The sequence below is a fragment of the Nicotiana tabacum genome, chromosome 7, assembly GCF_000715075.1.
Source record: "Nicotiana tabacum cultivar K326 chromosome 7, ASM71507v2, whole genome shotgun sequence".
In the NCBI taxonomy this organism is placed as follows: domain Eukaryota; kingdom Viridiplantae; phylum Streptophyta; class Magnoliopsida; order Solanales; family Solanaceae; genus Nicotiana; species Nicotiana tabacum.
The window spans coordinates 96,913,161-96,940,187 of NC_134086.1; the positions used below are offsets into that span (position 1 = coordinate 96,913,161).

Consider the following 27,027-nt stretch of genomic DNA (forward strand, 5'->3'; position numbering starts at 1 on the left):
AAATGCTCTTTTTTAAGAGAGAGGTTTAAGGCGCATTAATCACGCCTTGAATGAGGAAAGTAGTGGAGTAGGAGAAGTGAAGACTCTTCTTGCTCACCTTTCTGGGATAGTTTCCATCATCGTCCTTAGTTATATCCTAAGTATTAGATTTAACGGTTATTTTGGTATATACTAAATTTTGTTAAGGATATTTTTGATAAAAAGAAAAGTCAAAACTAGTTCTGCTTTTGAGAAAAAGCTACCTTTTTTTGCTTCTCATAAAGAGCTTCTGCTTCTTTCCAAAAGTATTTTTCCCTAAAAAAAAATTTGACCAAATAACTTAAGTTAAGAAAAAAAAGAAGTGCTTTTTAAAATAAAATAAAATTTTGGCCTATCCAGATGCTTGGCCAAACATTCTATAACTAATCTCAACCCTTCCCCGAGTCCATAAGGGTAAGTGATTGCTAATTTGTGTATTTATAGGAATGGAATGAAAATGTCCTGCTTTCTGTAATCTCTTTATCGCCACTCTAGTCTAGGATAAACCCCACCCAGAATTCAGAAAGCAGAAACTTGTGAGGTTTCGCAATGGCGATTCTTGCACTCCCATTAGTCACTTCCATTCTCAAACCTCACAAGACTCACTTCTCCTTTCTCCTAACCACCACTAAGCCTCTTCCTATCATTTTTCACAGGCGTTTTCTCTCTAAATCTTCCACTGTCTCTGCACTCTCCACTTCTTCTTCTTCTACTTCTTCTGTGTCTCACAATACAGAACATCAAAAGAAACCATCTGTTCCAACTTTCCAACAAGCCATTCAAAGGCTCCAGGTATTTTTCTACTTAATGGGGTTGTGTAATTGTGTTACAATTTCCTTTCTTGAGCAAAATATACATTGAATAACTAATGTAGAGAAGCTTCATTCATTTTTCTTGGACAAAGTTTATTTGTTGCTAAAAAATTGATCTTTAGTATTTCAAGATTGTACCAAGTCAACAAGTTTTAAGTCTTAGCATTAATCCTACCACAAGCAAGAAGCTATGCAAAAAAAAAAACAACAACATTTTTTTCAATAAGCCATTCAATTTTTATTTTTATTTTGATAAGGTAAAACTTTTATTCATAATAGAAAGTTCAATTCTGTAGATGGCTAATGAATTCAAGCAACTTCCCCTCCTTAATCTTTTTAACCTTGCCACTCGGTGTAGATACACTTCATATCTGTTTTAAAATTATTTATGGATTAACCTGTCTTTTTAACATGGTAGGAGTATTGGGGTTCTGTAGGATGTGCCGTGATGCAATGCAGCAACACTGAGGTATGATTATCATCCTTTTTTAGGGCTCAAAAAATATACTCTAGCACATAACAGGAAAAAAATGAACTTGCTTTTCTGCTGGAATTGATGCTTTTCTTTTTAATGAAACTTGATATCTTATCAAAGTCGTAAATGGTGATTTGCAAGTTGCAAGAACTAAGTATTATCTTCCTTGCATACTTTTTTTTTTTTGGGATAGGTAGTGTGTAACTTTTCTATGATAACAACATAAAGGAAATGCATCTTGGTAGATATAGTCTTCCGTGTATCTTCTTTGAGATCTAGCTAGCTGGGAGTAGCTAAGCTGTGCTTTGTAATGCTGTTCTTTGGTGATTAATGATAATTTTAATTACCGAAAAAAAACTGAAAGGAAATGCTGAGCATATTCTCCTTCCGTACTTTGGGACTGCATGTTTATATGTAATGTGTATCGCACTTAATCTGGATTAGATATGTATTGCACTTACATATGGTTGGTGATGATAGTGCTTTGTACAGCCATAACATGAATGGGCTTTTAGTGGTTATTAGATCTTTAAGTGTTTAAATTGAACTTACAATCTTTAGAGTTTTTTGCATCTACTTTACTAACTTGTTTAAGTTTAAATTGCATTGACCAGGTTGGCGCTGGGACTATGAATCCTCTAACATACTTAAGGGTTCTTGGACCAGAACCATGGAATGTTGCGTAAGATTTTTTGATAATTTCATCTCTAAAGTTCTTGAATACAATTATCATTCTCATATTTGACCAGAATTCTTTAGAAGAAGAGAGTAAATGCGTAGGGAAGTCGTGCACATCTTAGATAGTCTCTTTAATGCAAAGTAACATATTAGTCATTGTTACTTGTCCTCCCATGAAGAAACGGGGGACCTATGGCATCAATAAGTTCTCTTGTTGCTCCTGGGTTGGCATTGCCTGGTGCCACTCTTTAGTAAGATTCTCTTTTGTTCCTCCTTTGTAAGGTAAAAGAAATCAAAGTTTTATTAGGTCATTACTCTCTCCTGCCACCTAAAGCAAAGTAGGGGGGGGGGGGCATCTTCCGTGGTGATCTAGCTCTATTTAAGCTAAAATAATGCTGTTCATGTCACGAGTCAGTAAATATTGATTGAACATGGGCTACACGCTGACTTAAATATTAGGGCTTCTGATATTTGGAGATGATCTTCTTAATCTAAAAAGACGAATACATGTCATGTTCTCTATCCTGAACCAAAAGTTCTGCACACAATAAATCATTTATACAGAAAAATTAAGTTGAAGGACATGGTAACTGTTAGAATCTGGAGATATTGAGTCCCCTATAAAATCGGACAGGAGCTTTGGGATGCAGAGCTCATTTCTTTTCTTGCTAATTTCAGATGGTTTTCTTATCATGCTTTTCCCACCTCTCAGAAGAATTGGAATTTTTGTCATTCTAACTAGATGAAAATAAATTCGGCACAGAGAATGGATAAGTCTTATTTTGTTGAGGTGTGCCTGTGGAAGTGCCTGTTGTAACTGATTCACTATCTAGTTCTTTGTGCTTCATTTTCTCTTTTCTGGTTCTCATAATCTTGATAATGAGCAAGAAGAATGATGTCATATTAGCAATGAAGCGAAGACATTACTTTGTTTTCTTGTATGGCTATCAATTGTAACTGTGTCTGATGGCAGGTATGTGGAGCCTAGTATTCGTCCAGACGATAGTCGGTATGGGGAAAATCCAAATAGGCTTCAAAGGCATACTCAATTTCAGGTTAGTTTGCCTTCAATTTATTGTCTAACATTTTGAATCACAGTTGATTGTTTAGTACTATTGTATGATTTTATTGTACTTTTGACTACTCCAGATGCCTTTCCTGTTTGAACTGCAATGCAGGTGATTTTGAAGCCTGATCCAGGAAATTCGCAGGACTTGTTCATCCGTAGCTTGTCAGCTTTAGGTTTTGCAACCTATATCTACTTTCTTTTTCTTTTTCCTTCATTATGTCTTTTGGACTAATTTATGTGGTAAAAATAACTTCAATTTGATGTTATTTCCGGGATAAGTCAATTTGATACTTATGGTAAGTGATAAGACTGTAAGGCTTACCAATAACAAAGACTTGCAAACTATCCCATGTTTAAGCCTTGAAGCATTGGAGGAATGGAGGAGTTATTCCATGATTTCTTTTTTTATTCTTCTAATTTTTTGATTTTGTGGTGTGGCTAGAATGCCGTGGTCACTGAATTTGGATATGTCTCTGATCTGCTTGGTAAAAGGCATGTGTGGCAACCATTTTTTAGAAATAGAGCACAAATTTAGAGTTCGAAGTAGGATTAAAATATAATATAAGGTTGAGGCAAAGAACCTGTTGCTGGAAAATGTGATTAGGAAGAATTGCAAGGATGAACTGAAGGAAACATGTGCCATATAGGTGATTGAGCATCCTTGCTTGAATAGGGCAACGAAACTAGAGTTTTTTTCTATTCATTATTCACATAAAAGAGAACATACTTTGCTTCATATTGGAGGCCTTGATATGTGATAAAGAAATGGCTTTTAGGCCTAACTCAACCCCAGAAGCTAGATCAAGAGGTGAGGAATGCCCAAGGTCATATAAGGAGATCAAAGGACCAACACTTCACCAATGTGGGATATCCAACACCCCCTTGCACGCCCAGGAAACTGCAGCGTAGAAAACATAAGATGGGGGCCCAACATCAGGTGAAACAAGTGGATGAACCCGGCTCTGATACCATGATAAAGAAATGGCTTTTAGGCCTAACTCAACCCCAGAAGCTAGCTCAAGAGGTGAGGATTGCCCAAGACCATATAAGGAGACCGAAGGACCAACACTTCACCAACGTGGGATATCCAACAATATGTTAAAAGGGAATTGAGGAAAAGCCTTGTGGCGTAGCTTTGATTTGAAGGTGTCGCCGTTGGGTGATGCCACATTCCCATTTCAGTCCGCAAATGAAGAGCAAGTTTCAAAAGTCTTCAAGAGGACGGAGAATGGGTAGGGGCAGTTGAAGACTAGCTAGGCTGTGACTAGCTAGTCTGTGTTGAACCCGAGGCAGTTGAAGACTTCATTGTTATTGATATTACTTGGGTTCTTAGAGATATCCAAAATGCCCCTAAGATAGCTGAAGACTTTGAGAGGGCAGACGGTACTTGGGAGTTCTTTAAGAAGGTGGAGGATTTGTGTGGGACATGTGGAAATTGGAGGTGAGGAAAGGAGAATTTTTACTTGCAGCTCATATTAGAAATCAGGGCAATAGGGAGGAGCAGAGATTTGAAGGATTGTATGGACAAATATAGGGAAGAGATGTCCACAATAACGGCAGGTTTGGGTATTCAGTGGGTGTTGGGGAGGGAGTTTTAGGTACCATAAGATCCCGGAAGAAAATGAGGGTGCAGAACATGTCTAGGGCAATTGAGGAGTTCTTGGAGTTCCTCTAGAAGGGGCTAGATTTACATGAGCAAGGTGAGGATTTGTCATCAAGAACAAGACCTGGTAGATTCGTGGTGTCCACTTTATAGGAGGAGATTGTGCTGAATGTGTTATAAGTTTGACTTCCTAGACATCTTCTCCCATGTCGAATCATCTGGCACCTATTGACTATTTATTTCATATCCTCTTTTATTTTACAAATTTCCCGATACAAGTTATTGCTAACCTAGAAAATGCTTAAACATTTCACTTCGATCCTGGAATTCAAGCCTGGTATATACAAGGAAGACAGGATAGAGAAATTTATCACACTGGCTCTATATAGTCAGCCATTTACTTACCTTCTAAGCTTCAACTAAAAGTGTATGATTTTTTTTTTTTTTTGAGTCTGTTTAAGTGGCTTAAATGGTAAATGGGATTCTTCTGAAGAGCAGTTTAGAAGGTTTTAAAGTTCTATGTTAGTTGAATAAATGGATTAGTCTTTTTCTCCTTTTCTTGTTCTTATTTTTATATAACTAAGAATTGTGTGACTTTATGCTTAGATTCAACCATACTTAACCAAATAGGGATACCCTTTACGGTTTGTTATTTCTCCTTCTACTTGGTGGATTCGTGCAAGTTTCACGGTTGTGTGTGTGCGTGTATATATATATTTTATAGTAGCTCTAGATACCGTTCTGGCTTGAGATTTTACTTTGTTGTGTTGACAGGTATTGATGTCAATGCACATGATATTCGCTTTGTTGAGGACAACTGGGAGAGCCCTGTAAGATTATTCTTTCTCTTGATTAACTTTCCTATATATGCACATATAATGTTTCATGAACAGTGCATCTCCTTTGTACTTCATTTCCTTTGTACTTATTTCCTTGTTCAGGCAAATTTCCAACTTTTTGTTTGGATTGCATTAATGATGTCTTTTGCTGCATGAAACAAAGCTGTATTGTTAAATGTTCTGTTGACTTGAACTACTAGTAGGTGCTTGGTGCCTGGGGATTGGGCTGGGAGGTGTGGATGGATGGGATGGAAATCACACAATTCACCTACTTCCAGCAGGTTATTCTCTCTCTTCTGACAAAAAGTGTACTGCAGTTTTAGAGTCCTTTTTTTCCCAACAAGAACAAGTCTCAAATTTTTCATTTGCTTTTGGCTACTAATGACTTATAAGAACTTGTCCTTCTGCTTTTCTATTCTGTTCTTTTTCTATTTTTGAGCGCATACAGTTATTTAACTTTTATTTTCCAGGCGGGAAGTATACAGTTGATGCCAGTATCGGTTGAAATCACTTATGGGCTTGAACGTATCCTTATGTCACTTCAGGTTAATTTTGCCTGTTGAGATCACTTTCAGGCTTGTTCTTTCTCCTCTTATGATTTCTTTCTTTCCTTTTTCTTCTTCAAACATATGATGAGGCTCATTGTATACATTCTGCATCCTCTTCTCCCACCATAGGAGAAAAAGGCCTTATCTATCTATTTTTGCACCAGAGCCTCCAGCATGATAGCTACATTTACTATGTCTCTTAGCTAGCAGAAAAATCTTCATGTAGGAGGTCATTACTGCCGGCATCTTAGAAAATGAAGAGCATAAACTAACTAAGCATTTCTCTTCTGGTTCTCCAATATTTTGCTTGTTATGACCCATTATTACTTGTCTGCAGGGTGTTGATCATTTTAAAAAGATTCAGTATGCAGATGGCATTACATATGGAGAGCTTTTTCTGGAAAATGAGTAAAAAACCTACTCCAGCCAAAACGTTTTCTTTTTTCTGCGTATTGACTGCCTTACTATTTGGATAGATCATGTTGCTTCTCATTAATTTTCTTTTGCTCTTTCAGAACTGTTATTATCTGGTCTTTCTTTAGGCTCTAACTATCTTCAATATTTGAACAATATCTACTTCATTTTCTTTTTGTTGAGCATAAATGTTGCTTTCCCAAGTTCTAACTGTACAAGTAAAGGAACCTTGCATTTATGATGTCTGAAAAAAAGCACTAGTTACAGAGGAGGAATGTAAATTGGACTAGGCATATTTACTGGCAACCTAAGTGTATCAACATGTCAGATATAGACACTAGCACTAGAGCATGGGTTTCTTTTTGAAATTGCGGATTGGTCATGAAATTTTCAAACTGATTTGTATTAGACTATTATCTAGATTAGTATTTTGTAGTGGTCTACTGGAAAAGCATATAAAACTGTTCTCTTTGTTTCAAATGAAATATTTACCTTTTCTGTTTAGTCCATTAATATTTGAATTGAACTTAAGACATCTGCAAGTTCAGATACCATGTTGGAGTGGGATTATCTCATCTAAAAGCTTAAACTATTGGAGAGAGCACTTTTTATTTGCTTAATTATATCTTCAACATTAACCTTGCGAAGTCGAGCATGGTGATTCCTTTGGGACGAATGTAATTTCAAATAAATGCTCTAAGAATAGCATATGATTGAGGCAATGTCTAGACTATTTTGCCAAGATTTTGTTATTTCCGATTTAATTTGGAACTCTGAATTATCTGTATCTCAAGGGTTTTTTTATGTGGTTTACTATGCGATAATAAAATTTGGAGTATGTGTGCGTGATAAATCTGTCATTTTTAGAAAAGAGATTCTAATTGGTGCTTCTGTTTCAGGAAGGAAATGAGTGCGTATTATCTGGAGCATGCTAGTGTTGACCATATACAAAAACATTTTGATCTCTTTGAAGCAGAAGCTCGCCGTTTGCTTGATTTAGGCCTTGCAATACCTGCGTATGTACTTATATCTTAATAATTTTATTATTTTTCACGGAATAGAGAGAAGAAGAATTTGTGTTTTTTCTTCATGTGTTAACTTCTACATTGAATAACATTATTCCCTACACTGTGCTAGGTATGATCAGCTTTTGAAAACTTCTCATGCTTTCAATGTTTTAGATTCGAGAGGCTTTGTTGGGGTGACAGAACGTGCTCGTTATTTTGGGCGTATGCGTAGGTAGACATTTTTATCACTTCTTTTAATTACTGAATATATAATGATTAAAGTTTAATTTTACAAAAGAAAAGGCATGATGATCGAGCAGCTTACCTTTTCAGTCACATCTAAAAATTTGCTCACGCAAGTTCCAATTTCTAGTATCGTGCTTAATATATATTCCCTATGTTCCATTTTTATAGCACTTTTTTTAGTCTGTTCTAAGGTCATCTTTTAATGTCTGGAAAAGCTTTAACTTCTAAACTTCCTTTTTACATTTAATTACATGTTCTTATAACCACAAAAATGTCACATATTTAAGACCACAAGTTCTAGTGGTACTTTTGGTGTGTGTCAAAAGTCTTTCTTTATTTCTTAAATTCCGTGTCCAGTCAAACACCGCCATGTAAAAAGAAATGGAGGGAGTAAATCTTTATTACAAAGAGATCAGAACTACGGTGCCAAATTACTTTACTCTAAAAAGATTGGAAGTTTTCAAATGACACTTTTTTTGCCTGATTTTTACCTCCACTGTGCAGTTTAGCCCGTCAATGCGCACACCTTTGGTTGAAGACAAGGGAGTCTCTTGACCATCCACTGGGTGTTGTTTCTCAGTGTGATCATCTTCTTGTTCAAAGAGAAGTCTTGGAGGAGGCAGCACGAAAGGTATGTTTTTTGGCTTTAGGCTTCGCTTGGAAATTAGAAAGCAAGGATATGTTAAAAATTTGCTTTCTATTGCTTCGTTTATATAATAGAGAAAGCCCTTTTTTTTGCCCCACAATTTTAGTTCAATAAGAAAATAAATAAAAAATCTCTTTCCTTTCTGATGTTTCTAGCTAACAAAACAATGCAAAGAAGCTGATATTCCTTGCTTTGTACTCTTTTCTTTTCTCTTGTTCTTTTGGCCCGTCTCATCCTTTCCCTAGTTAGCGTAAATCATTTGGGCCCATAAATTGCTGTGTATCTGCCAAAAGAGTTGCAGCTTCATCCCGTTTCTTTTATTTCTATATTCTTTGGTTAATCCTCAGGAACTATACTGGTCATCCTTTTCTATTGGGTCTATTTAGCTTTTCCTTTTCCTTCTCATTTTCCCATTTGGTTCTTTGCTCAATAGGATAAACATCTCCACTTTCTCTTAATTTACCCGAGTTGGGACTGAGTACTTGTGTGCATATTTTTTTATGGTTTCTTGATGTGATCCAGAATATATTTATGGAACATTGACTTTCATAACTTGCCAGATTTTCTTTCACATTCTCTTTGTAACCTATACATGTTTCTAAAGGATTATGTAAATTTGCTTGCACACCCTTTTCCGGCCATACAGGTGCCTTCAGAGCCGCGGTTGCTTGTTCTTGAAATTGGGACTGAGGAGTTGCCTCCAAATGATGTATCGAGTGCATGCAAGCAAGTATATATCTTCTTTTTCATGTGATTTTCATTTTTACTACTTGCAAATCTCTATTACTGAAGTTTATATTGTAAATATGGTAAGGGAAGTGGGAAAAGAGAAACCAGGGCTACATTTTCTTGCCTTAATTTGTTTTGATGTCATCCGGTGTGAGTTCTCAAGCAATTCCGCTTAGTTGGTCGTATTACTGCTCTGTTAAATCTGTTTTTTTGTGCTGGTCATTGCAGCTCAAGGATCTGGTTGTTCAGTTACTGGACAAACAAAGGTTGCCTCATGGGGAAGTACAAACGCATGGCACCCCACGAAGATTAGTGGTAGGATTTGTCTCATTATGGTTGGTCCCCTTTACATATTCTGTTAGTCTGGTTTGCTTTGAAAAGCTGTACGAAATGTCTACGAGAAAGGAGGTAGTAGGAAAAGGAGTGCATTATCTTTGAACATTTTATCTAGCATTCTCAATAAACTTTTTTGATTGTTCTCAGATCCATGTAACTTAAAAAAGGAAAAGATTGAGCCGAGCTCCAATACATGCAACTTCTTGTTGAAACCTTTGCCAAAGCGGTTATATGTTACATGAGTTGCTCAATAAGAATAAAGCCAATATCAAATCTTGTATTAATGCTACAAGAGTTCTTAAAATAGTTTTTTTTTGATGAAGTAAGGAGATTTCATTAAAAGCATCCAGCGGATGCAGGCAAAAGATTACAATTGAGAGAGATGGTGTCTGCTCATATACACAAAAAAACTATTCTATCACTAAGGATCAGACACAATCAAAAAATTGAACAGAACTAGTTACAGGTGCCTGATTTAGCCAACTAAACAAATTCAATAAGCATTTTGCTTTGACTACATGGATCAGAGTTGAGATCCCATCAAAACATCTACGGTTCCTTTCCTTCCAGATGCACCAAAAGATAGCAGCAGGTACCATTACCCAATTTTTTTTGATGGATTTACCAACTCTCCATGAGCACCAACATTCATATGCTTCCTTGATGCTGTTAGGCTTGACCCAGGCTAGTCCAAAAATAGAGAGGAACATGTTCCAAATATCACATGCTAAAGGACAGTGCAAAAAGAGATGTCTAACACTTTCAGAATCCAAATTGCACATGTAGCACCTATTCACCATTGGTATACTCCTTCTGCTGAGATTGTCTTGAGTGAGGCATGCTTCATTTAAGGCAACCCAACTGAAACAAATCACTTTAGGAGGCAGTTTTGTTCTCCAAATTAGTTTCCATGGCCAATTGTTTATCAGATCATTGTTGGAGCATAGGTGTGCATATACTTTCTTCATTGTAAATTTCCCGTCCCCCCATTCCAGTTTGTCCTTCAGCTGGGGTTTGACAGTAATCTGTGCTAGTTTGGCCAGTTATTCCATTAGGTCATTTATCTCCCAATCTTGAAAATCTCTCCTGAATTGAGGGTACCAAGAGCTGTTCTGCGAACATTGTTCTACAGTGGATTCTTGATCTACTGCTAGTAGGTACAAATTTGGAAATTCATCTTTTAGTGCCATTGTTCCCAGCCACTTGTCTTTCCAAACCTTGATGAGTGTTCCACTTCCTAAGTTGAGTTTTGAGTTAAGTTGGAACTCATCCCATAAAACTTTACAAGAGTTCTTAAAATAGTACAAAGCCAGTTTCTTCCGGATCTGTTTTTATGGAACGTCTAATGTCTTTTAAAGAGTAAGACAAGTTTCAGAAATTACAAACATAAGCTCCTTTTTTTTGAAAATAGAATGTCTGGATAGGAAAATCCGTGAACTCACACAACTGGACTTTCATTCTTTCCTCCCTTAGTTTCTATCTTTACGTGAGCATCATCTCGAAGTTCCTTCATGTCTATGTATTCCACCTCATCCAACACTGTGATTCCTGAGGTCCACACAATTACATCCTTATCATCGTGATCATCGTCATCCTCTTTATCTTTTTCTCCTCATCACCACTTCAATTTTCCCTTCTTAGAGGGCCTCCTGCACCTTCCATAGTTGGAAGACGTTGCCGATGGCCGGTCTTTGCGACGTTCATTTAGTCCAACTTGGAGTTGACTCAGTGTCGCTTTCCTTGCTCTGTGCCTTGTGTATGTTTCGAACATATTGCCGGTCCATGCTCTTACTGTCTCCTAGTTAATCCATTTTGTCATGATTCACTGGGTTAATTATGGAGTCTCGGTAATCTGATAATCAATAGTGTCCAAGATAGTATCAGGACACCCTGATTTTCTATGATGCCCATATGGATCAGTTGACTTACCTGAAGCAGGTCCTCCAGTGGTTTCAGATAGTATCAGGACTCAAAATCAACCTCGGCAAGTGTGAGATTTTCCCGGTGGGTGAGGTTGCTAATATTGATGCTTTGTCTTATGTTCTCGGATGTAAGGTGGGCTCCCTCTCCTCTACTTACCTGGGTTTCCCATTGGGCGCGATACTACTGTTTGGAATCCAGTGATTGAAAGGGTTGAAAAAAGATTAGCAGGCTGACAGAAACGGTATTTGTCAAAAGGCGGTAAGGAAGTGCTTATTAAAAGCACTTTATCGAGTATGCCCACCTATTACTTGTCCCTGTTGCAAGCGCCGGTGAGCATCACAGAAAAACTGGAGCGACTTCAAAGGAATTTTCTTTGGGATGCGGCGGATGGAACTAGAAAGTTTCATCTAGTGAATTGGCAGACAGTCACTTCCCCAAAGAAGTGGGGTGGACTTGGAGTAAAAGATCTTAGGGTATTCAATAGAGCTTTATTGGGGAAGTGACTGTGGAGATTCGGGGTAGAAGAGCATGCCCTATAGAGGGAGGTCATAGTAGAAAAGTATGATTCCACGGGAGGGGGTTGGAGGACCAAGGCAATCACATCACCTTTCGGGTGTGGCATGTGGAGGAGCATCATGAAGAATTTGGAAGCATTCAGTGGCATGGGAGATGGGAGGAGAATCAGCTTTTGGAATCATAAGTGGTGTGGAGAGGATACTCTGAGGGTCTCCTTCCCTCACGTCTTCAGAGTTTCAAACCAGAAGGAATTGATTGTCCAACAGATTCGTAACGAGCATGGAGGGGGTAGTATGAGACCTCTCATTTAGAAGGAACATGCAAGATTGGGAGATTGCGGAGCTCCAAGATTTGTTGATACTGCTATATGGGCAAGACAGGCCCCGACCATCTTGTGATTCTTGGAGATGGGGTTTGCGTGGTGATGGTTTGTTTACCGTAAAGTCCTTTTACCAGAGTATGTTGGTGAGAGAGGAGGCCACTTTTCCATACTCCTCGATCTGGATTCCTAAGGCGCCCACGAAGGTGTGCTTTTTTGCATGGCTAGCGGCGAGGGGAATGATCTTGACTGTTGAAAATCTTCGAAAGAGAGGAATTACACTTGTTAGTGCTACATGTGTAAAAGCTCAGGGGAAGAAGTTGATCATCTTTTGTTGCATTGCCCTGTGTCCTCGGCTTTGTGGAGGGCAATCCTGAATCTTTTTGGTGTTCAATGGGTGATGCCAAGCGCTGTAAAGGAGATGTTATATAGCTGGGTCGGTTTCCGTAGAAGAAGAAAGCAAAAGGCGTGGAAGTTCGCCCCATTAGCTCTCATGTGGATAGTTTGGGGGAGAGAAATAGGAGAGCTTTTGAGGGGATTGAGTCTCCTTTTTCACATCTTAAGAATAGTCTTTTATCTTTGATCGCTTTTTGGTGCACTCATATAGCCCCTACTTGTATAGAAGATTGGGCGCCTTTTGTAGAGAATCATGTTCTGATGTAAATTCTCTACTTTTTGATATACTTCCTGAATACGGGAGTTCTCTCCCTTTTGATTAATACAATTTACCTTATAAAAAAAATAGTATCCAAGACCTTCTCGTATTTTTTGGTATAGTTTATGCAAGGGATGTAATGAACCTAACTATCCATTTCCAGCAGTGCCTTGACTGATTTCTTGCTAAATGAATCGGGTTAATAAAAGTAATTACAATGTTTATAGCACTTCTGGGTCTTTTCAAGTGGCACCATAGGCTTTGTGCTGACCTTGGAGCATTTATCTTTTCCATGCATTAACTTAGTTCCTCAAAATTCTCGCTATTCATTGGTTTCTCTTCACCTTATAGATGCTGATAAAGATCATTTGCAGGTTAGCGTTGAGGAACTATTTCCTAAGCAAGTGGAAAATGAGGTTGAGGTTCGTGGACCTCCTGTTTCAAAAGCTTTTGATAAGGAAGGAAATCCTACCAAGGTGGAGTGAATTGAATTTTGTTTATTGTTTTATTTAGTTTATTCCGTATTACAATGTGCCTTAAGAACTATATTGGCATATGTTGCTTGTTTGTTAGACTTTGATTTAATTTTGAGCAGAGCTTTAATCAAGTTTCTTATTTCGATGAATGCAAGATCAGTTTGTGTTTGCTAATTCATAGTCGATATTATCAACTCATACAACTTTCAGGCTGCTGAAGGTTTTTGTCGCAGAAATAATGTCCCTTTAGACTCCATGTATAGACGAGCTGAAGGTACGTTACATCAGATGAACATTCTTTCGATGTCAGTGTTTGTTCATGTGAATTCTGGTGTTCATTTAGTCTATCATATGCTATTCATAGAAAATACTTGCGCTTAAATGTGGAAAACTGCTTAGATTTGTTTTGTGACGTCTGATCTGCTATTCGTTATCTGTGTCAACCTGAAAATTAATTACTAAAAAATCTGATAACTTTCTCTGAATTTTCTATTCCATTTTATCTTTTTATTTCAAAGTTTCAGTGTCTGGTTAAGGATCTTGTACCTTCAAAAACCTATGGTACCTTTTCAATGTCTTAGCAGATATTTGTTAAAATGTCTGACAAAAGGATCTGTTATTTGAAGGTTGTCAACACTAAAAGCAAATATTGGGTCTTGGAATGTATTCATTGATATTCTATGACTTGTGTCGGCTTGATCTTAGTGCCTAAGTGTGTTAACCAGAATCCGCCATTTTGATTGGTGGCAATGCTTTTCTAAATTATTTTGCCTGAATCTTTTTTCACTTTCTGCTGATGGACTTGAAGTTTGGAATTATCATTATTGACCAGAAAAATTGATAGGAGATGTATCTCCAGTTGACCTCGAGGCTAATTTGATGGATTTTTCGATCTTATATCGGTAAAGAGTCATTCACTTATAAAAATAAAATTTGAAATACATGAAAACTACTATAAGTTGCTACTTTTTTCCATTTCAGAATGAGGATATATTACATTATTTTGGTCAAATATTGCTCCTTTAACTTGGGAGGTGAAAATGACAACAATTCCGAGAAAGAGGCAGCGCCTTTTTTTTGTCTTTTTTTTTCTCCCCAATTTTGCATAGATCTAAAGCGTATTAATGATCCCGATTAGGCCTTCTAAATATGCCACTCATGTGTAAACTATACATAGCCAGAATCAACTTATGCAGAGCTTGTTAATTTACAAGATTGTTGTTGCATTGCTAATATACTAGTGTTTTTGTGTCAATAGTTTGCATGTTACTTGTTAGTGTAACACCGTTTGTGCTAACAATGTTTGTGTTTTCAATGTGTATCTCTGATTGCAGGGAAAACAGAATATGTGTATGCTCGTTTGGTGGAGCCAGCACGGCTTGCATTTGAGGTACACTGAGAAAATAAGTGTTTTGTGTATGTTTTCATCAGAAAGTAAAATTTCCCTTTTCAGCAACTAGCTAACTTTAGTAGGGTGTGTGACCAAGGCTACTGCTACAAATTGCAGAGTTAACCATTGAGATTCCTTGTGATGTTTGGCTGTATTTGATAACGATTGTATGAACAGGATAATGGAAATGTGTATATTACCTTTGTTCAAGTCCACGTAAGCGAATTGGCTGCAAAATAGTTCTGTCGCACATTTAATGTTTATGATTGGCGTCAAGCTCCATCAAAATGGTGTGGCTTCTTTTCTTCTGAAGCTTTCTCTGTCTATTTGTGTGTCAATCCTGCATTTCTCTGTCTATAAGCATCCTGCATGCAACCAAAGATATACTGTTACTCAAAATTCTTCTTTCACTTTGATTTGTCCGAGGATGAAGCTCACCCTCCTAAAGAAGTTCACTATTTTTATAGTTTATGCTGAGGCTTCAAGTGATTTGCAGTAACGCGAGGTCATAGGACTGAGAATTACCATTTTGAAATAGCTGGAATAAGAGGCTGCAACACTATGTTCCCTCAAGAAGTGACTGGTGGGTAGGAAGTGTATAGATATCTCATCATATGCTTGTTCATCATACGTTAGTGTTTTCTGACGCAGAGGTGTCTCAACTACTACATTTCAAGCACATAATGCTATGGTTTCAGGTAGTTTCAGATCTAAAGTTCATCTCAATACATGTGCGATTATTCTAGAGGGAGAGGTAGAGAACATTGAGCAGCTTTTGCACATTACTTAATTGTAAGGGTGGATCAGTCTTAACAATGTACCTGGGTCTACCAATGGAACCACCTATAAGAAACGTGTAGCACATTGTGGCAGTTTGCTGGTCACTGGTTGTCAAGTTCCGGGACAGATTAAGAGAAATGACCACTGTAATTGGAGAATTCGGTAGTAAATCTTGACAAAGAGCTATTTGTTCAACTTGGGCTGGCTTTCGTCCAAGGACCCAATCTTATTTCATTTTCTATTTTCTTTTTATTTTTATAATTTTAAATATATTTTCAATGATTCCGAATGCTGAGTTGGCAAATAAGGGTAAATATGTTCCAATTTTATAATGAGGGCATGATTGACCCCACCTATTAACGGAGGGTTAAGTTAGACCATTTCACATAGTGGAAGGGCAAATCTGGACCTTCTCCCTTTTCATTTGTATCTTTAACTGACACCTGAAAAATTTAACCTTTTCTGTTTGGTACTAGTTCAAGTTAATTTTTGCAGTTTCGTTTATGCCATCCTCACCAATAGTACATAAAACCTTAAGCCGTTCCAGTGGAAATTATAGCCTTTTGCATATGCTTATTGTGTCCCTGAACAATCTCTTAAAAGTTGCTACGTGCAGTTCTTCTGTTGCTCTGTATAAATTTATAATATACTAACAAGTATGTTTTAATTTTTATTTTTAATTCCTTAGTTTTTCTTAGATCTCATTGTTTGAGTCACTATCGACAGGTTTTGTCTGAAGAGCTACCTGTCATAATCTCCAGCATATCATTCCCCAAGTCTATGCGTTGGAACTCGGATGTATGTACTATCACTTTGACTAACCCTTTGTCTTTGGAATATGCGTGAGTCGTGACCAAATTTGTGTTTTTCTTTTTCAGTTGGTTTATTATAAAGTGTTTTATTGCCTTGTTTGATCCTTAAAAAAAAGGAATATTATGCGGCAAACCGGTTTCTATAACCAGAATAATTTGTCTTCTTGTTAACCTTCCTATCAAGCTTGCAGGGTGGCAAGGGAAAAAGATGGCAAGTAGATATTAGGATGTAAAGTTGGGTTGGAACTAAACTCTAATGCCAGAAACACTTTGGCTGTTACCATGAGAAATTGAGGTTTCACCAGAAAGTTAGTTTCAAATGCATTTAGCAGCTATCTTGTCCCTATTGTTGTCAAAAGGAAAAGAAGCCTTTGTTTTCATTCATAAGAAATTTTTTGATAGAGAAGCAGGATATACTGAAGAGGAGTAATTCTGCTCAGGCCAAATAAGAGATACGCCAGATAAAAGAAATCCTCCAGTCATGAGCGGGCAATTATTCATGAAGAAGACCTATCTCTTTACATCGCTTGAATACTTACTCTGTCATAGCATATGTTGCTGGAAAAAAAAATCAATCTTGGAATGTTCAGACGTTTTGCTTTATCCTGATATGCAATATCACACCTAATTAAGCTAATAAGATATTCTGTTCCATTTCTTTGGGGATTGTGGGGGGTGTGTTTTCTTCATTGTCCTTTCCCTTTTAAAGGAACTTTCTCCAATTTTCAGCACGTATGTGTGTTCTTGTAGATAGAGATCCAATCATGTTTCTTTTCTGATTTTTCATATCCTTTCTTCTTTTTGAATTGAAGTTAGAGGTTTGTCATAATCTATTTGTCCACGATTTTTTTTGATGTTAGGAAAAAAGACTAATTTATATGTTTTATGGCATTGAGATTGAAACTTGAAAAAGAATTTTTGAAAATTGAAGTTGTGCTTGGACATGCATTTTATTTGAAGAAAAGTTTGAAGTTTTATGGGTGGAAGAAAAAACACCAAAAAACTGCCGTAAACCATTTTTTGGTAACTTGAAATTTTTTGAAACCCCCCTCCCCCTAACAAAAATATGTTCATATTTCATAAACAAATAATGTTTTCAAATTTGTTTTTGAAAAAATGAAACTAAAAATTTATGATCACCCTCCTGAAATTAGTAAAAGAAAGGAAAGTACAGTCAACCCTGAATATTAAGTGTATATATTATATGGTGTCCTTTCAACTTTCTCTCTTCTCCTTTTTAGTATTGCGACAAAGTAATCAACTTGGGTTATGTCCATGGGAGCAAATCTTTTTCATTTTCTGGTGCTATAATTGCTATAATTGGCATTTCTTCAAAATGTATTCATAAATTTATCTTGAATTCTTTCTTCACAGCTCCTAACTTGTTAAAATCTATAACTATAAAAGAATGTATAAATTCTATATGAATATAGCGTGCATTGAGATATTGTTATGTAGGTTGCATTCAGCAGACCCATCCGTTGGATTTTGGCCCTTCATGGAGATGTAGTTCTTCCATTCATTTATGCTGGAGTTGTAAGGCAAGTTTGAGCACCTGCTTGCACTTTTTTTTTTTGGTTCAAAAGAAGTTCCATTCCTACTTTATTCCAAATGTGCCTAACAGGAGGGTTGAGGTTTCAGTAATTTATCAACTCCTAAATTATATTGGCATTGATTTATCTCCTCCTATTGCACTCACCTATCACCAAAGGGAGGGGGGCAGGTGGGGGAAAGGCAGCTAATTCTCTGTTTGATGTCCTCTGTCAAGAAAGTCTCGAGAATTTTTGTCAAGTGACTTCAGTAAAATGTTAAATAGAATGAAAAAAGCTCTGTTGGATGTGGTTATTTGAAGGGAAAATGAAAGTTTAGTAGAAGAAACTAGTGAGTGATCTCAGCTTTCTTTCAATATCCGACTATTTTAGGGCAGTGCACCCGCACTTGCAGGGAAGTCTTTCTTGAAGTTGACTTTGTGATACACTTGATTGTCTTTTTCTTTCTTCCTGTGAAACTTCCAGTGTAGATGTATCCAGTATTTCCTTATTTTACAACTACCATAATTTTACATTCTCAGCAGGCTGCAGTAATTTTAGCTTTGATTTTCATTTTTCAAATTACTTCAGAATGCATCCTGTTGGAGTTCACCAGATTTGTTAATGAAATTCAAAATCTTGAATTTGTGCCACAGCCCTTGGTAATTCAAAATACACACCGGGGGCACATTTTTTCGAGAAAAACTTGGACTGCATATATTTTTGTGCATTTATCAGTAGTATTCCCGATTTTATGTGGTCAGTGTTCATTTTTAGTTTTTTACTGGTTTTATGGCGTTTGGTTTGTCTCTTACTAGTTACTACTTATTTGTTTATTTTCCTACAGTGGAAATGTATCTCATGGTCTACGCAATACTCCATCAGCTACAGTTAAGGTCTGTGAACAAAATTGTAGACATTTCGCTTCCGCCTTTCTCACCATATTTTTATCCTTTTGTTGCATCTGCCATGTGTTCTCTCTTATTACGATTGAATATCAAGGGAATTTATATTGTTATATGTGCAAAATATGCCTAGAGTCATTGAATTTGAGTATGCGACTATTATACAATATTCCGTTGTATTTTATAAGATATCATAGGATATTATGTCTGAACATTAGGAAGTTATATAACTTATTAGAAAAGAAATCTTTCTTGTACATTGTTGATATCCAACTTAATACAACTGCTCTTTTCTTTTTTCTCTATTTTCACGTGGTGTTAGAACCATTACGATCTTGTGTTTTTTCTTGAGAAGGTTAGAACCGTTACGTTTTTGTTAAAGGCATAAGTAGCTTTTGCCTTCGGCAGTCAGCCTTACACCGCCTGCCTAGACAGAGTTTTTCGTTCTTTTCATAGTTTCACTGGTCTCGTCTCTTCTGGTGGTCGGTTCGGTGTCACAGCTCTTTTCTGTTTCTTCCACAATATTTGACTATTTTAGAATGTCTTTAGTGTTTGAATATTGTGTATAGGCCAGCTTTTTAAGTAAATTGGAATTTGGAAATACTCCTAATGAAATTCCTATTTTCATAGAAGATGGAGCAAGAAAGCCTCTTTTTGGTATGTTGAAAGGCGGTTACCATTCTTAAAGAGATGGTGAGGCCTTGAGGTGAAAGATCTTAAAGTTTATGATAAGGCCCTATTGGGAAAGTGGCTATGAAAATTTGAGATTGAGAGGCATGCTTGTTGAAGGGAGGTGATAGTGAAAATGTCACACTTCCATTTGGGAGGTCGTAGAATTCTGAATGAAATGCTCTATAAAACACATTATAATACAGGTTAGCCAGGACAAGTAGGCGTGAGTACGGGAGCATGGACTAGTCATAGTTATGGCGTATTATCCCAAGCTTTTTATTAGTGAGGAATCTGGCTTCTCACCCATCAGCTGGATCCCTAGGGTTCCAAAAAATATATGCTTTTTAACATGGTTGACATCCAGGGTAGTGGTCCAATCAGTTGAAATTTTGATACTCTCTAACCCTCTCTGTCTATCTATACATCCGGTCCATTATTATATCTCCTTTAAAAAAAGGATGAAGTAAAGAAACAATATGTTAAGTCTTTAATCCATGTCTAAATCCTTGAACAAAGTTACATGTGCAAGAGGGGGTTAGGGAATTCTATACTTGTCCCTCATCGGTTATGTAAGAGTTTCCACTGGGGTTTAATGGTTTTGGACTACGCCATTTGTTGCCTTAAGGTTTTGGGTTGGATGTTTAGATTTTTTCATATGGTATTAGAGCCAAACCCATCCCTATTCTTGGTTTACCCAACATTAGGCTCCCACGTTATGTTGTCCCCGCACTAGATGTCCACTCGTGGACGTCCAGGGGAGGACGGGTGAAGTGTCCTAGATTGGTTGAGGGAATGTGATGTTGTATCCTAGATGGTCTTGGATGATCCTTATCTCATGAGTTGTCTTTTGAGGTTGAGTTAAGCCCAAGACACATTTTCTTAATAGCGAGATTTTCCCACTGTTAATTATGTTACCATCAAGAAAAAATATTTACCAATGTAGAGACTAATTACTTATTATGTCTTACATAGCCTAAAAGACTCCTATATTAAGGCTGTATTGTGGGCCGGGCCTGGGCCTAAACGGGCTGAGCCAAACGGTCTCGGGCCTTGATGGGCCGGGCTTTGGCGGTCCCGGGCCAAATAGTCCCGGTCTTCACGGTCCCAATGGGTGGAACCGGCCCACAGTGGTCCTAAGCCCACATGGTCCCGGGCTAAATGGACCGGGCCCACGGGCCTAAACGGGCCTAATGAGCTTTTTTGTTCCGGGCTATTTTTTTTTTTTAATTTTTTTATCTAAGGCAATTTCTTGTAAACTATATATGTATATACTAGTATAAATTGCTTATATATAGCTATATAAATATATATAGTATGTATAGTATGTATATATAAGGGTGTATTATGTGTATATATAGTTATATATTGCCTTATGTAATATTTTGTAGATCTCGATTTAATCTAACCACTTTAAGGATAGTAATTAATAATTCTCTAACTGATTTTCCAACTGATTTTTCGGCTAAAGAAATTTTCGAATCTTCAAATGAAAAGGGAAAAGAAATTTCTGATCAGATTGATTCGATTAATGAAAATTCTGATATGTTTTTAGGAATGATGCAGGTTGTTACGGCTCATAAGTGGTACATTAAATGTACTATCTTGATTGATAATATTTTCTCTTGTATATATATATATATATATATATATATAATATGTATTAGAGATATATATAGTGGGTTGTAACATATAAACTATATATATATATATATATATATAGTTTGTATGTATTAGATATATAATATATATACTATATCAAATTTAAACACAAAATAAATTGCAAAGAAATATTCAAGGGAATGTCTTATAATTTTTATTATTACGACATTAACAAAGAATGACAATATCTATTTTAGTCTTCCTCCCCCAATGGAATGAGCACAACAAGGTACTAATACCACCATTCAAAGGAAAAAAAACTAAGGAAGATATGCCAAAATACAAGTTACATATTAGTCTATGTATTATCTCTAACAAATCTCATAAATCCTTCAAGGTCCGGAGGAATTTCTGTTGGTGGTGGTAGAAAAGAAGCTTGTTCATCACCGCTTCCGGGCGAAGCAGCATCCTGCGCAAGTTCCGCTAGTATTTCTTCATAAGCTTCATCTATCTCCGGTTGTGATTCTGCAAGTCCAAAATTTCTTCTTTCTGAACGGATCCAATCTCTGAAGAGTACTGATTTTTCCAAGCTCTCCCTCATAGACGCTCTATGATCACCGATTTGAAGTCTCGCCTGACTGAAAGCGCTCTCCGATGCCACTGTTGAAGCTTGAACACTTAAAATATCTCAAGCCATCCTTGAAAGAACCGGATAGTGTGTTTGTTTGTCCTTCCACCATTCCAAAACATCGAAAGAGCCGTCGGGATTCTCTGATTCAAGTCCCTGCGACAAATAAACTTGAAGCTCATTTAGTTGTGAACTATCACCAAAATTATCACCTTGAGAACCCCTGAACTCCATCCAAGAACAAAGGGCTTTTAGGCCCGCAGTTCTTTTAGATGATTGCGAACTAGACGAAGTAGGAGTTGGAACATTTGGCCTAGCATGATCTAAGACAAGTTGATAAGCATTATAAATTGTTTGAGCATTTATTTTAACTGAGGCTTTTGCATCTCCAAGTATAGCAAATTCCTCGGCTGAAAGTGATAAAGCGTTATAAATTTTTGAATACCAAAAGTGAGGACCTCCTAATTTCATTGTAGGATTTAACAATGCAGCAACACCAAAAATAGAGGGATAGGGAAAAAATATTTTTTAAACTTAGCTTTCATAGAATTAATAGCTTCTTGATAAATTACTCCACCCTCTGAAAATTGAGTAAATAAATCTACAAGTGCTGCAATATAAACTAAACAGTTAGAAATAGTAGGATAATATTGGCCAGATAATTCATTTATAGCAACATGAAATTGTTCTAAAAAGTCTACAAGCATTTTAACATTACTCCAATCTTGATTTGTAAGGTGCTCATCATCATCATCACCATCACCTACACGAGCATTATATGTTGCGCTTATTGGGTTCTTATATTCATATGCAACAACTAAACTTTCATACATGTAATTCCATCTAGTCGGACAAGGTTTAGGAACCAAACGGCTATTTTTAAACTCCCAAACGGTTGGAAATTGAAGACCAACGGCTAGATTTTAAAAATAGCCATTGGGGCCCGTTAGGCCCGGTTGAACCGGCCCAGGCCCGCCTGCCGGTCCCGGGCTTAACGGTCCCGGACTCACGGGCTATTTGGGTTGGACCGGCCCGCTTCGGGCTTATGCACCATTAGAGACTGGCCCATTTGAGACCAGCCCGTTTGGCCCGCGGTCTCGGGCCGATCCCGGGATGGGCCCGGCCCACAATACACCTTATCCTATATATGTTTTTAATAATCATTCAATTCAAGTTCTTGTTTCCTTTGTCTCTATTTTAAATATTTTATTGAAATTCATAGCTTCACTTTCTAAGGAGAATTACTATACTACTTCCTTTACCTTTGGAAGCAAAATCTCTGATGGATTCTCTCAACAAAATACTACAGATTTTGGATGCAGAAACCTATGCAAATGTAATGCAGGATGCTGGGATTCTTGTTGATGTCAAGGTAATTCAAGTTTTGTATGAACTTCCATTTGTATTTCCTATGCTTGTTGATGATTTTTCGAAATATTCAACCTTTATCAAATATCAGCAACGCAAGAAGACAATTATGGAGCAGTCAAATGATTTAGCAAAAAGTATACATGGCCATATTGTAATGAAAAATGATTTGCTTGATGAGGTAACAGATGAAGTTTCAGACTTTTTCTATTCAATCGTCAGACGAATAGTATTTAAGCATTTTCCTGGATGCTTAGGTTGTAAATCTTGTTGAGGCACCACTACCTGTACTTGGCGAATTTGATGACTCCTTCTTAGAGCTTCCAAAGGAGCTTCTTATAATGGTAAACTCGAGTACTCTCTGGAACTTTAAATTGTTTTGTCCCTTTTGTCATTTTGTGATTTTATTAGGGTTGAGCAGAAAATACTAATGCCTCTGGTGATGGGAATAAGAATTTCGAAATTCTACTTAAGGGCAATCCCTTTTTAACCCATCTCTCTCTCAGGATCAGAAATTTAGATGCTACAGTTCTGGGAAGATTATGTAATATTTCTGCTAGTGTAGGCTGAAATACTATAAGAGCTTTTCTTTAGGATTAAACACTATATGTGTCAACACTCAACAGTCCTTTCTTGGACCAAAATAATAACATATCCCTACTTCTCGTTCTTTCATTCGGACTATCCAAAAAGTAATAGCTTAATTCATATATAACTGCTTACCGGTTGCAGTGCAGGGAAGAATTACATGGTTCCATGCATATCTGTTATCATCCCCTACCTAGTAAATTGAGGTGCTAGTAACTGTCATCAAGCATGCCTTGACTGCAGGGTCATTGAGGGTACTGGTTTAAGAATGACATTCTGTGTTTGTCATTTTCCTTGCTATTGCATATGGCTATTTTTGAGCATTTCTGGAGCTCTTCGTCCTGTTAGAGTCAGTTTATCTAAAAGCTGTGTTTCGCGTATTGCAGGTGATGCAGAAGCATCAAAGATACTTCGCCATGACAGATGAGAACGGTAAACTGTTGCCGTACTTCATCACGGTGAGAAATCCTTACTATCTTGTATCTGTGGAAAACAGTGGCATGCTTAGCTGAACGTGAGATGTTAATTTGTGTCTGTAACTTGATATGGATTTGATCTTTCAGGTTGCAAATGGATCAATTGATGACAAGGTAGTCAGAAAAGGAAATGAAGCTGTGCTGAGGTTACTATCCTTTAGTTGGGCTCTTTCCCTGAACATTCTAAAGTTTTGATCTAGGTGCTACATGCAGGAGTCGAAGCAGGCTCAAATAAGATACTTGCACCTTTTATGATTTCACTTTGATCCTGTATCAGCTTTCTTTATGATAACTGGTATGTGCTTAAAGATATGAACTGCATATGCATCTGTGCAGAGCTCGATTTGAAGATGCAAAATTTTTCTACGAGATGGACACAAGTAGAAAATTTTCTGAATTTCGTCCTCAACTGAAAGGGATTCTTTTCCATGTAAGTCTTAGATTTCCATCTTAACACTTTTCTTTTTTTTAGATAATTGCAGCTTTTGTTGGTCTCTCTGATCAGGGAATTCTTATTTATTGTTAAACATAGATACAAGGTTTAGTATTTAATTCTTTATTCTGTGAAAAGGAAGTCTTGTAGAATTGTCTATAATATATCAAATCTTAAATTAGTCTTTTTGATGGACATACCAGCACTTTCTTGGTGCAATTACTGAATCTCACTTATTAAATGAATATACATATGAAACTATAATCTCATATCGTATATCTGACTAGTGCTTTGAACAATTTTGTTATGAGACCATAGTCTCACATGGTATATCTGGCTAGTGATTGAAGCAAATTTGTTGGTTCTTAGCCCTTAATTTCTGCTGATCTAGTTTTTGCAAAATGATAATGTTGTCTATGCAGGAGAAGCTAGGAACTATGTTAGATAAAATGTCACGAGTTCAGAATTTGGTTAGTGAAGTTGGGTTGTCTCTTGGAATAGGCGAAGATAAACTAAAAGTCATCCAAGATGCAGCCTCATTAGCCAATGCAGATCTTGCAACCGCAGTTGTTACAGAGTTTACCTCTCTCTCAGGGACAATGGGGCGCCACTATGCACTTAGAGATGGCTATTCAGAGGAGGTAGTTAGAACCACATTTTTATGGATATTTTCGTGGCAAGTTGAGACTTCAATTTTCGATTAATCCTAGTTTTTGGTTTTTGATTATCTTCTAATTGTCCACGGTGTGGGATAATACTGGGTATGTTGTTGTTGTTGTTAATTATCTTCTAAGGGGTCGTTTGGTTGGAATATGCCTTATGCCGGTATAAGTTATGCTGGGATTGTTGTTTATTCACTGTTTGGTATGTTGTATTAAGAATGCCAATTGCATAATTTCTAAGAATAAGGTATAAGTTATACTGGTGCTAATTACCCCACCCTCTATAAGGTATAAGTTATCCTGGTGTTAAAATTAACACCGGGATAATTTATACCTGGTTTGCTAACCAAATAGAATATTAAGGTGGTATTAAATTTTTATCACCCCTATACCTTCTTATACCTCATACCAAACGATCCCTAATTGTATTTGCTAATTGATCATATACATATGTGTTTATTCTAAATGTACATTACCTTATGTCTGGTCTGTGGTTTAATCGTTATATTAGCACCACTGCAAAAAAAGTGTCTTCCAAAGCACTGAGGAAATGAAGTTAGTCCGATCTTTTTCTCTTTTAACAGGAGTGGTTCTCTTGGATTTTAACCTTCACTTAGATCAAATTCCGGTGGAATCAATGTTTAATTCGTGTTTTAGCAGCAATAATCAACATCAGAAGAGGTTTATTTCAAAGAGAGGAAGTTTTGCAGCAAATATGCTGAGAAGATTCCAGTGTTGTCAAATGCTCATTTAAAGCGTGCTTAAGCCTTGAAGCTCAGGAAAGCTCAGGGAGGGTGCTTCCCCTCGCTTAAGCTGCAATTCGATGTAGTCAAGTAACTAAGGCGTGCACTTCACTGCCCATAAGTTCTATCTTGAATCGAACAGTCTAAATAACACAAACTCGGCAAATAAGTGTACTTCTTTTTAAGGAAAACATTATGAATGAATTCATTACTTTTTCTTTAATTACATATATATTTTTATCTTTTTTCCTTCGTTGTGCCTTTTTTGTACAAAGCGCACACTTAAATTGTATTTGCACTTAAAGCCCCAGTAGACCTATAGCGCTTTTTAGAGCTTTTCGCCTTTGACAATACTTGAGGGTTCATTGTTCTATCCTTTTATTTTGAATAAGAGAAGAATTTCTTTTAATATGGACGAGTACAGAGAAGAGGACCAGGTATCTGCAGGCTAGAAAAAATAAATTAAGGGGAATACATAGATGTGTCTTTCGCCATTGGCTTAATATGTTTGCATTCATGTGTATGCACTCTTGTAACAGCATAGTGATGTCAGTTTCATGCGGCAAAGGCAATGCAATATGGATTGTTTTCACAGAGAGTTGCGGTCTACTTTGTCAAATCACATGTTACAGGCTTGATGCAGAATATTGCTGAGTGATTTTTGAATAGATTGCTTAATTACTATTTAATAACATTATCATGTAATTAAGTCCCAATGATATACTTGGCTGAGGCAAAGGTTCACTATTTCAAAGAATTGCCTGTTGTTTAACTTTGTATGTAGATTCTTCACTTTGATTAAGAAGCTATGTTTCTCGGACTCTCTAAAAGTGCTGCCGCACCCGTGTTGGGTCCTCCAAAAATGCAATAAATTTTGAGGATCCGACACATACCCAACAACATTTTTGAAGAGTTTGAGTAACGTAGTTAAGAAGAGTGTAGATTCGCACTTTTGTGGTTTATTTCATTATTTTGGTGTTACATTGATTCTCTTTTGATTATAAAAATGTAGCCTTTTGTGAAAGCCCCTAGGGCTTTCGTCTAGTTGTAAGAGGGCAACACGTGATGCGGGGGTTAGGCGCGCGTCACCGGGTCGAACTCTACTGAGACAAAAGCCTGATATTTAAGTGGAG

The 27,027-nt window shown here is 36.9% G+C and overlaps 1 protein-coding gene across 4 annotated transcripts in view; it reads left to right on the top strand.

Moving 5' to 3' along the window:
* The first annotated feature begins 420 nt into the window (after positions 1-420).
* LOC107811104 (glycine--tRNA ligase, chloroplastic/mitochondrial 2) overlaps positions 421-27,027 on the top strand; it is a 31,737-nt gene continuing 5,130 nt past the window's right edge. The window contains exons 1-27 of one of the 4 annotated variants that reach the window (XM_016635974.2): positions 421-810; positions 1,249-1,299; positions 1,920-1,987; positions 2,957-3,038; positions 3,162-3,225; positions 5,430-5,485; positions 5,698-5,775; positions 5,965-6,039; positions 6,380-6,450; positions 7,356-7,472; positions 7,594-7,695; positions 8,214-8,340; positions 9,002-9,085; positions 9,313-9,399; positions 13,208-13,309; positions 13,520-13,583; positions 14,644-14,699; positions 16,206-16,277; positions 17,750-17,832; positions 18,668-18,716; positions 22,934-22,996; positions 23,084-23,173; positions 23,250-23,336; positions 23,967-24,038; positions 24,144-24,202; positions 24,393-24,486; positions 24,912-25,130. In XM_016635974.2, coding sequence (XP_016491460.1) covers positions 568-810; positions 1,249-1,299; positions 1,920-1,987; positions 2,957-3,038; positions 3,162-3,225; positions 5,430-5,485; positions 5,698-5,775; positions 5,965-6,039; positions 6,380-6,450; positions 7,356-7,472; positions 7,594-7,695; positions 8,214-8,340; positions 9,002-9,085; positions 9,313-9,399; positions 13,208-13,309; positions 13,520-13,583; positions 14,644-14,699; positions 16,206-16,277; positions 17,750-17,832; positions 18,668-18,716; positions 22,934-22,996; positions 23,084-23,173; positions 23,250-23,336; positions 23,967-24,038; positions 24,144-24,202; positions 24,393-24,486; positions 24,912-25,130 — 2,415 coding nt within the window. In that variant the 5' untranslated portion in view covers positions 421-567. Of the gene's footprint in view, positions 811-1,248; positions 1,300-1,919; positions 1,988-2,956; positions 3,039-3,132; positions 3,226-5,429; positions 5,486-5,694; positions 5,776-5,964; positions 6,040-6,379; positions 6,451-7,355; positions 7,473-7,593; positions 7,696-8,213; positions 8,341-9,001; positions 9,086-9,312; positions 9,400-13,207; positions 13,310-13,519; positions 13,584-14,643; positions 14,700-16,205; positions 16,278-17,749; positions 17,833-18,667; positions 18,717-22,933; positions 23,174-23,249; positions 23,337-23,966; positions 24,039-24,143; positions 24,203-24,392; positions 24,487-24,911; positions 25,131-27,027 lie in introns of those variants that run through there. The other 3 variants (XM_016635973.2, XM_016635975.2, XM_016635976.2) reach the window with 3 other exon arrangements.